We start from the raw sequence: 11,207 nt of genomic DNA, 5'->3' as shown, positions 1-11,207 counted from the left end.
GTGGTGGCCAATCGCTTGCCACGACCGTTTCGGTCCAGTTAGTTACTTCTGCCTGAATCTGGTAGTCAGTCGTCGACAGGAGTGACTGCCATGTCTCGTGGGAGGGAGTTGGTAGTATTGACTGTGTAGGAGGGCTTCCCACGCATTCCCAAATAATCTTATTTTGGGTAGCCTTCATGCAGTTTCTATGTTGGCAGTTTGGTTGGATTTCATCCGGGTAGATATTGGAAAGCCGATGGGGGTTGCGGATAGAATCGGTATCGATTTGTCTCCAGATCGTAGCATGTTCCCTTGTTAGTTCTGTATGCAGGTTCGCGTATGTTTTGCGATTCTCTCTATAATAAGCGGTAATTTCGTTATATATGGTCCAGGATTGAGGGGTACACCTCCCGGTTGATTAAAGGGACAGACAACCGCTCAGAACATGAATCGAGATAACCCCGCTGATGGAAAGATTGCCTCTCGTACTGGTTAAAACGAGCCATGTTTTTCTCATTAAACGTGAATTTATATTTTTAATTCTTCACTGAAAGTCGCGAAAAATGACCTTTCGCACCCCACGCGGCAAACACATGGATGCATAAGAGGTCTACCACGTGACCTTCTATTAATGTACGCGGTTCCTGGTATATTTATTAGTACTGATATGCACTACACTTTTTCTCTTATAATTTTTTTCTAACCTACAATGTGCAGATAGGCCTTCGTTTGTAGTGAGCAGAACAGAGGCGCTACCTTCGCCTTCGTTTTTGATGAGTTGGTTTGACTCGTCTATCGACAGAATAGCCAACCAGCCATGGCGAAGTTGTGTACTTCGGGGAAAACGCGGTACAAGTATAAGAAAGGTCTGTACGACAACGCAAATTTATTGTACCAGCTTTTTATTTTCAAAAGTGGTTGAAAAGGTCAAATGCAGGTGGTTAACCAAATTTGCACTCACTCCTGTGAAAGCAGAACGAAGGGCGGCTATCACAATTTGCGAGGCGGGCTATCGATAGCCCGCCTCGCATCGGCATCGACATCGCTCTCACTTATCAGCGTTGCTGGAAGAAGGGACTCTTGCTTTTTTTTAGAGGCTGCTCAGATCAAAAAGTCCTGCTTACAAAATATCCACGCGCTTCTTGAAGTAACCGCTGCAGGTGTAAACACTACCGAGGGTGAGCTTTTCGTTGCGCAATAAAGAAACTAGGTCCTTAAAAATTGGTTGTCAGTCCCTTTAAATTTCGCGTTGCCGGCTGGGCCTCCTCATTCTCCATATTTCTCGCGCGAGCGGATACCCATACAAGTTCTATCGTGATGAAGAAATGGCGGACACTGACCAAGCCAAGATGAAAAATAACACTGAGACGTTTCGGCACCCGCACGGTTTCCTTGATCACACCGATCAGTGTGATCAAGGAAACCGTATTGGTCCCGAAACGTCTCTGTGTTATTTTCACCTTGACTTGGTCAGTGACCGCAATTTATTCAGCATGTTACCTGACCAGACGAACTTTCGTCGAACTCTTAATTGACTGCAAGTTCTATCGTATTTGCTATTTTTAGGATGTTGGCCGCGATCGGCCGAGTACAGTGCACCATGAAGTTCGTGAGTGCCCTTTTAGAGAGGAGGAAGCGAACATAGTTCGCGATTGGTTGTAGATCGACAGAATGACGACCGAGAGACGTGCCCCAAGTGCTCCGTTCCAGTGATAACGTCAGGCGCTCTACACCTGATTTGTATGTGTCCTGCAACGCTGGCGATCAGGCTTATGAATTTAATAAACGCTGGGCTATTATAAAGCCAGACCTAACCGAAAACTACAGCCGTTGGGTGATGGACAGTGAGTTCGCAGTGACAGTGAGTTCGCATCGTGCAAGGACTGCTGCACTCCTTGCACGATGCAGTGCTTGAAGCTCTTAATTTCTTTTATTCTTTATGCCTTGTGGCAAATCCTACAAATAAAGGAAAAACAAAAAGCAGACATAGCAACATGCGAGTGGCATGGCGAGCGACCTGTTGTGTTATCATAAGCTAGTCCGTCATGCCCCAATATCGAGAACCACAATCACAATCAATCGCTATCTCAAGAAGACGGCCGAGATAACGTCCGTATACTTTGCTGCCGAAGTCAGATGAATGGTAGCGATCGAGTGCCTATACGACAGTATTCACTTTCCGTGAAAGAGTCAAACGGGTCAGAAATGGCTACCCGTTCGTCCTGATGCGGGAAGGATTGGTGCCGCCGTGTCAGGAAATTTCGTAAGTTCCGTGGAACGGAAGTCAGCGGCAAACTTATAGCCAAAAATCGCTCCTGTGGTAAAAAAAGAAAGAAAAAGAGAAAAAAAACTTTAAAAAAAAGTTTCCGCATGTTAATCTTATCTTCATGAAAACAACCACTTTGATGATTCGGATAATTTCCGATGACTGCTTAATTGACGTCTTGTCAGTTAAGGGCAGAAAATAGCGAGATAGCTAATTATTTGTATTAACTAAGTGAATGTCACAGACAAAAATTACTAGTAGCTTGTCAACGCACCTGTGAACATCATATACGTGCTTAATTTTTCTCTTTTTTTTTTGCAAAGTTATCCTTCTCTTGTTAAAACTTAGTCCATGTCAGCTGTAACACATATCATATGGGCACATTGTTTATAGGGACAGTGATAGCGTTCCAAGCAACATCGAGGTGTGACTACTCGACTCCATGCACTTTGCCGGTGGGTCGGACCATATCGCGATATAGAAACAGCGCATTACATAGAGGACGGGGGGGGGGGGGGGGGGGAACTGTCGTGTGCTTTCACAGTTTTCACCATCCGAAACCAAAGCTGTTTATTCGGAGAGAATACCAAAGTATAAACGTTAAGATGCTCTCCTACATGTTCAGGGAGCACGATTCACATCTGCTGGCCGACAGTACGGAGACAGTAGCAATATTTCTCAAGCCAGTGAGTCCACACGCAATATGACATCATGGTGCATCTATCATTGCGGCTGATGTCGTTCAGCGCAGTGATGGCGTCACCGGTGACACGCACTGTGCCCTCGAAAACAGCGTATCCTGGCAACAGCTCGACGGTGACCCAATAGTGACTCGTGTTGTGCGCCCGCTCAGACGGCGTCACCTGCAACGCCGTCACGTCCATGATTCGGTGCAGCTGGTACTCGGCGCACTTACGCATGGCCAGCGCCACCAATCCGTTGATCCAAGTAACGAGACGGTTTGCCATTGCCAAGGCAAGCGTACTCGACACTGAGACCTCACCGCGGACGTTGCATGCACACCAGTGGGGTCCAATGTGCGCATCAGCGCACGTCCTGGCCTCCGGTATTTCATGCAGTAAGCTGAGACCGTACTTAGTATGCGGTCGTTTGACGCTCGGGTAGTCCAGCAACTCGACGAGCGTCGCGTGCACGTCGAAGGGAGTGGTCAGGCGAAACTGGTTGACACGAAGGCTTCTTGCAGCTTCTGGATTCTGCTCGAGGAACCACGGGGGAAAGACTACGAAGGCGAAGGGTTGGCGGTCCTCGAACTTGCCGATGTATGTGGAACGGTAGTCACCGAATCGCAAACCATGGTCACTGAGGAAGACCAGGACCGTGTGGTCGAGCACGCCGGAAGTTTGCAGAGCTTGGAGATGAAGCTGAAACGGCTCGTCGGCGTACCCGGCGGCATTCAGATAATTGTGCGTTATTTCGTTTATCCATACGTAGGCGAAGAAATGCCTCTCGCCCATCGCGTCTGTGAAGCGAGCAATGTAGTCCAGCATTTCCTCGAACGTCCTCGTGGGTCCCAAGCACCGGGGCTGCCACGTGTCTTTCGTAATCCACTTGGACGATTTCTCCATGGCCATGATGACGTGTCGCGGATAGTAATCGGCCGGAGGGCGCCGGAATCCATTAGCGAAGCGATAAAAGATGCCGTAAAGAGGCCAGTCCTCGAGGAACATTGTTCGGTAGCACCGTTCGCCATATTGCTGCCAGATAAAGCGCCAAGTAAGGCTGTCGTAAATTCCTTCCAGCGCGTACCGCCATGTCTCGGCAAACTTCAGGCCAGTAATGAGGGCATGCTGGTTCGGGTACGAGTTGTCACCAATCTTATTGTATCCGCGCAGTTCGAAAGCACCGAGCCTCTCGCGCAAAAATTGCGCCGTTTTGGGCATATGTCTGTCCAGGTTAAGATACGAAACCGAGTCCAAGCCGAGCATCAGGACGCTCAGATTGTGCAGCGTCGTGCGGTTTGATTTTAGGCAGCGCTCCTCGACATCCCTCTTGACAACCACGTTGAGCAAGTATTGGTTGTGAAAGGTCTGGTGTGGAGATTGTCTCGTGGCGCATTCGACAGAGACAAACTCCTCTTTCAACGGCTGGTTGAGCAGCAGTGGCTGTCGGTCTCCGTACGCGATAACATTTTCGGGGCTGGCTGCAGACTGATTTCGGTGGATTTCCTTGTAGAAGCACAGCAGGTCCTCAGGACGCACACCGTGTTCCCCGAGCTTGTCCTCAAGTATGACTGCGAAACCATTCCTGCGGAAATACGAGATGGATCATTGTCCCTGAGCACCAACCACGCAGGACGTATTTCAGTCGTGCTTGCGGCGTACTTAATTCACGTCACTCAAAACGCACGCTCTACAATATATATATATATATATATATATATATATATATATATATATATATATATATATGTCGCGGTATTGCGCGCAGGGCATTTCACTGATAGCGCTATAGCAAAGTATTGAAATATTACAGGGGATAAAACTCTGCGTTTTATGGGCAGTACACATTACCCTACTAACGAAACACGCGTGGTGTCCCGCGCGAATAGAGTTCACTCGCTGCTTGATGCCGTGATGAAGTGCGCCGGCAGTATAGGGAACGGCAGTGCTTGCCTCCGAACGAATGTTCCATGCGGCCTATTCATTTTCCGTCCCTCCGAAACTCAGCCGATCACGTGACCTCCAACACACTGCACAGTTGCAGCAGAAACACGTCAAGTGATCGCAAGATTGCTACCGAAAAAAAAAACAAGAAAAAAAAACAGTCATGATGGGTTTCCAGGTTCCTGGTTTACTTGAAGTGTTGCTTCATCATTAAAACCCAATTTGAATGAAATATTCCGTCATATCCCACGAGTGACATTTGCGCTAAAATTTTTAATTAAATGTCAATCAAAAACTCACTGTGCCGCAATCTTACTGTCACCTGTGCGTGACATAGCCCAACATATAATTTTTAATACGTTGAGTTTTATACGCCAAAGTTCTGAATTAAGTACAGAAAACGTGACGCGAGACCCATAATAGCGTTTTTGACACGCTGGCGCGAAGTTTCACTTGTGGATAGCTTAGCAAATTAATCACTACATAATTAATTCCTAAGCAAATTAATTTTATCCCGAATAACTTATCGTTTTATTTTCTGATGTACTCTCGTGGCTAAAAATACAATTGACCAGGCTTTCCTCATTTTCCATAATGGAGAATTGTGTTTGGGCTTTGTGGGGCTACCTAACCTCGATTAGAGCTATTCCTGCAAGCAATTTATGCTTGCAATTTTGCAATTTATGCTGCAATTTATGCTTATGTATAATTTATTCAGTAATGATAATGATCAATAGCATTGTCTACAGGAGATAGAACCAGTATAGCAGACGAGATCACTGTGTCCCGAGACATATGGTGCGTTCCTGTTGTTTTTGAAAGAAATTACACTTGCCCTTCCTGGCCGAATGATTTCTCTCGGCGTTGTTACGACTTCATTAGCAAACCCTTGGCGCGTTTATCCAGAACATTGCAGATAGTATAGGCAGCCTGCGCGGTGTTATACTCTGACATCATCTAGATAGGCTGGCACTGAAATTGCAAACTGTGCTTAACAGAGTGGGGGGAAAAAAGGTTACCGTGCTAAACGTCGCATGTTAGATGTAACGTTACTACCGTGGTCCATTTATATTGATTGGACAATAATTGCACCGTGGGTTTCATCCGCCGTTGTGCGCAGCATTGACGCAACGTCGGTGAGGCAGTGGGGGAAGGTTTGGGAGTTATAAGCACCCCTCCTCCCCATCCCCCCTCCACCCCACACGCACTTTTCCCGGAACTGACAGCCGAGTGGAAGGTAGCTATGAAAACATCGATATCCGCTGACAGAGAAAAAAAAAACATAGCTTTAACGACATCTAAAATAAAAAGCTCGTGGGATAACACGAGAAGTTTGATGGGATGCTTGGTATCTAATGAAAGGGTAAAAAAAAAATTACATTTCATGTTTTCAGTGTCGTACATGGCTTGTGAGAATCTTTCTTCATGCTGAAACTTCCTTAAATATTCTCATTACCGGCCTTATCTCAAAGAACGGTCGATTTTCATCACGAGCAGAGGTCGTACGTAGCGTGTTTCCGCGCACTACTAAACTGATCATTTGCATAGCAACCTGTACATCACATCCCCTAAATCATTATTTATTGACAAGAAATAACGTGAAATGTGCAACGATAAAGCTAACACGGTAACGATGTCATGTAGCTGCGCAAGTTTGTCTTTCCTCAGAATTTTGCCGCCTTTCTCCGCATTGCTATACCAGGTGTTTCTGCGAAGACATTGAGCAATTTTAAATGCATAAGTATTTCTATGCGTACCGAACGAGGAAAAACGTCCGTCCGTACGACCGTCCGTCACGTAAGACGATCGCTTTCAAGAGAGGGCGAGCAGCTGCGAGTGAATTGACCTTCGTGCTGCCTCTCACTTCAATGCTAATTAAGCGGCGAGAACACAGCGCACGCGAAGCTATCAGCACTCGGCGCACTCTGCCCCCCATCGCATATCGCTTTCAAGATAGGGTCCCGCGCGGCCACGCCATACACAGCCGCCGTCGGAGTACGGTTGGTCACGGTTGATAATAGTTGGACGCGGATTGATAAGGCGCTTAAGTGCGATAGCGGTTTATAATGATCGGAACGTCATCAGCGCACCTGGTGCCACCACCTGCAGTACTTCGCTTGCCTCATCAATTTACCTTGCGCCGCCGTCCGCAGCAGTTCGTGTCGCCGTAGCGCTGTCGTTTATATACTGGTCGGATCAAGCTTCATAAGATTGATAATTACACCGGGCTGCGTAGAGGTGAACAAGTGGCACAACGCTTACGCATACTTAGACAACTCCTAAAGGAGTTTCTGCGTGAATGTTTTTTTTTTAATGGTTTGGGCCCAGACAGCGCAATTCTTGTGCTTGAGCTGGTCTACTCTAAGAGGCGGACATTGTTTGCACGTGAAATAGAAATGCATAATCGACTAATTAAAAAAGTCACTAAGCGACTAAAAAGACTATTAGTGCTAACGCATTATTACACAAAGTTATACACAGATACGTGAAAGAAAAGCGCGCTGTAGAGCGAGCTGTTAAGGTGACAGCCGCACCTGATCGTTAGGAAGTTTGGCTTTCCTTGGCAGCAACTGCCGCCGCCCTCAAGATGGTGGTGGAAGTAGGGCTTGACGGACGGGTCGAACGGGTCGAACTGCGGCATCGTGCATCCCGAGGTTCGAATCCGGTGGTCCACTGGAACTGGCCGTTCCCGACGACCACCGCTTGAACCCGAACTTCCCGGGTGTGAAGCGGACCGCGAAGCCCGCAGGTAAACCTTGAAGCCGAGGAGCAGCACGCCGAGCACCGCCATCAGCATCAGCAGGCATCGGCGGCGCCGGAACCGTAGCAGCCGGCGCGGGATCATCACGTGGTCTTTCTCTCGCTTTGCCCGGAGACGATCAGATTACTTGACTCTGGGTTGGCGTTGGGAACAATTTAGTGAGCGAAAGGAGTCGAAATGGAGAACATTGTGTTCTAAAGGAGACAATGATTAGAACATAGCAAGTTTCGGGAACTATTTCTCAGCCTACGTGGCCCAAATACGAAACAATACCGCGAAATCTATGACGTCATGCTCACGTAGAAGCACTGGGTTTTAGGCGCGAAATTCAAACAATAGAATTGTGACCTTCATTTTCTCTTCTAACAATAAACGCCTTCTGCTCGCGAAATTAACGACAATAGTTTTTTTTTAAGAATACTGTATCAGTTTAAATTGATATATTGACGCTCTTTGGTGTCCCTTTAAGGCTTCTAAATACTTAAAAAAGTCGTCGGACAAAGCGCGTCTCTAGACCCAACGTTTCGACAAGGGGACTTGTCAAGTCGAAAGTGGTGAAATCTTGTTAGGTCGGGAAGAATCGTGACGAAAAACAGGACAGACGCCGACCAAGGTGAACAAATTATTTAATAACTTGACGTTTAGGGACCCACCGGAGCCTTGTTCGCAATGAAGCTAATTTTTTCACCTTGGTTAGCGTCTTCTCACTCACGCAGCTTCTCACCAGCCTGGTTCACCAACATGGCGCCTAGGATGACGTCAGTGCAAGTCATCTATAAGTAATGTGCGAAATAAATTCAAGGGAGTTCTGTGTGCACTTTATCGATACCTATGAGCCAACGTTACATGCGCATGTTTTATGTCATTATATATTTAATGATTACGCGCGCTCACTGGCGCTACTTTGTCGGTCAACCTTCAGCGCAAACATATGGGTCGGTTTGCTGGAGCTTGCATCTGGCGCACATATAACATTTAATATCGACACGTATGTTCGGCGAGATACCGGCCGGCGGACGCGAAACCGTGGCAGGCTGTATAGGTGAAGAAAGCTTCGCTTTAAAAAAATTGTAACAGTTTCGCCCTAAGGGCGAAGCAATGAATGCGACAGCAACACATATAGCAATGTCATACGAAGTGAGGAGAGCGGCTTTGGGAGCAATATGAATTGTAGTAAACATGAGCTTAGGAAGTAAGCAGGTGTGCTGCCGCGTAGGCAGACCGACATGAAGAGAGACTCGATGACCACATATATCCACACATTAATATTGACCACATGTCCACATATTAACATCAGGAAATACATGAAACACAGTCGATTCATTGCACTAAGATATTGCGGTGTGGAGTTTTCTACTAAATTTACTTGAGAGAAAAGTGCCGACTACCATGGGAATGATCGTAGTGGTAGCTAGTGTAGCAGCACAAGCAACGCGCAGAACTGTTGTCGACGCCGTCTGCGTTTACTACGGGTTCGCACCGAAAGCGCGCGGCGTCCGTGACTGTTGCCGGTGCCTCTGGCGGTGGCTCGGAGGTTTCCTACCAGACACTCGTCGAGCAGTGTCGGAAGTTTTTGCCACCTTCTCGCCTCGCAACGTTTCTATATAAATAAGGTACTGTTTGTAGACGTGTGCTTACTCGTGCTTAAGCAACTTCTTCACGTGCAACACACTCACGCTACATCTGCACTAGTGCATGCATGGTTTGTCTAATCTTTGTTGTTTGTCGCGTCAGAAGGTACGCTCTCGAGGTCCTTAACTGTTAGAATTTATATCTATGTATTTCTGAGCATTCATATATTTCTAAACGCATGAAGGCAGTGACTGTCCGCGCACATGTAACCATTGCAAATTTTAGCAATATAATAATTAAACCTTTTGTTGAAGATAATCAATTTGCAAAGCTACAAAGGCGTTCGAGGAGTACTGCTCATCACATTGGCGGCTATATACCATCCTTTCCATACTGGCTGACTTTCCATACAATTACAGTTCCTGTAGACATTGTATAGCGGCTCATTCTCGGAACAGCGCTAAATGACGGGACGTGAAGAAGGAAAAAGACACGACAGCGGCGCTGTCATGTCTTCTCCTCCCTCACGTCTTTTTTCCTACCTCACGTCTCATGAAACGAGGCGAGGAAGGAACCTGCCTACCGCAAAGTGCTTGAGATCAGGCAGATAATGATTCGCATCTCCAAATTAAGCAGATGATAAGTGGTTCTTGAGGGAAAGGGAAAGGTTGGCGCTATCTTCTGCAGCCCTTGAGGGAGCACGGCTCAGCGCCATTTAAGCAGGACCAGAGGCGGTGCACCGGACACGTTCCTCCCCCTCTCCTCCTCCTTCAACGCCACGGCGCAGGACTCAGCGCACATGAAAACAACTGAGTGGGACGTTTTGGGACGCAATACCAGACCTTCCGATCGGAAGACGCGTCCTTAATTCAAAAACCACAAACTTAATTATTCTTTTTTTAGTTAGCCAAATAATCATTAGACAAAAGTAATAAAGGCGGAGGAACGGGACAGAGATGAATACCATATATAGGCCTCATAATCGTATACATGTCGGAGTTTTTGTTTTAACAATTTGGAGCGTTAGCTGGGACGCCGCTGTGGTACGAGCTGTAGTATCGAGCTGAATGAACGACTTGACCTTGAATCTGTCTCTTCTTTTTATTTTTATTTTTTTTCGGGCTGAAAACGTGGGAAGTCATGCGTAACGACACAGGCTTGCAACGAGCTGAGTACGTATTTTCTCTGCGCCGTTGTGGGATACCCTATACACGGCAACCATAGTGCTCACGGAATGAAACGCGACAGTAAATCTTTTAAGGTGGAACACTTAATATGTGCAATTACTCCAGAGTTATATGTCATGTCGCTAAGAAGATTGCCACTAAAGGTGACGTGGACTCTGATCTAAGCGTACGAAACAAGGTTACACCGATGTCGCACGAACTACAAGCATTGCAAACGCAAGTATGCGCATTCGTTATGCCTAAATTGACGCGATCCATTCCGTGAACACTGTACATGGCGTTGCTAACACAGAATGGTAGCTTGCTGGGCTAGTTGGTTCATTGCAGCTTAAGTAACAGCGCGACAAAAATAAGGAAGTGAACTAACTAGCCTAGCAAGCCGCGAGTTTTTCGCGGCTTGCTAGGCTAGTTGGTTCATCATAAATTATGTAACAGCGCGAAAAAACAAGGAGGGATCGTCGTCCCTTCCTTATTTTTTTCGCGCTGTTACATAAGCTGCTAATACATCGCTCGTACCTGGCTTGCTGAAGCCCTCCCAGAAAGGCGCAAGTGCCTGTTTGTAGAACGCCGTGTTCCTCGAGGTTCGCGTCTCCTCCGAAGGCGGCCAGAAGTCGTCTAACGCTGCATAGACACGCGTTCCGATGCTTCTTGTACCCAAAGAATTGCTCGTATACCCACGACACGGCTTGGCTGGAACACGAGTACCCGTCACAGCAGGTTCTGTCCAAGTGAGATACCGTCTATCATTATTGTGGCCGCAAGTGATGATAATGATGATGATCCCTTTACCAGTAGACACTGACGCATTCTCTTCAGCC

At 47.0% G+C, this 11,207-nt stretch overlaps 1 protein-coding gene across 1 annotated transcript; it reads right to left on the bottom strand.

The window, feature by feature from the left end:
• Positions 1–2,787: 2,787 nt before the first annotated feature.
• LOC119445198 (uncharacterized) lies at positions 2,788–7,714 on the bottom strand. Its single transcript, XM_037709520.2, has 2 exons — positions 7,404–7,714; positions 2,788–4,510 (listed from the first exon to the last, which is right to left on the bottom strand). The coding sequence occupies exons 1-2, from the start codon at positions 7,712–7,714 to the stop codon at positions 2,881–2,883; spliced, it is 1,941 nt and encodes a 646-aa protein (XP_037565448.1). The 3' UTR covers positions 2,788–2,880.
• Positions 7,715–11,207: the final 3,493 nt, after the last annotated feature.

This window comes from Dermacentor silvarum, chromosome 3 (assembly GCF_013339745.2).
Source record: "Dermacentor silvarum isolate Dsil-2018 chromosome 3, BIME_Dsil_1.4, whole genome shotgun sequence".
NCBI lineage: Eukaryota > Metazoa > Arthropoda > Arachnida > Ixodida > Ixodidae > Dermacentor > Dermacentor silvarum.
The sequence above is the reverse complement of the archived record's forward strand: the minus strand, read 5'-3'. Positions and strand labels throughout refer to the sequence as shown.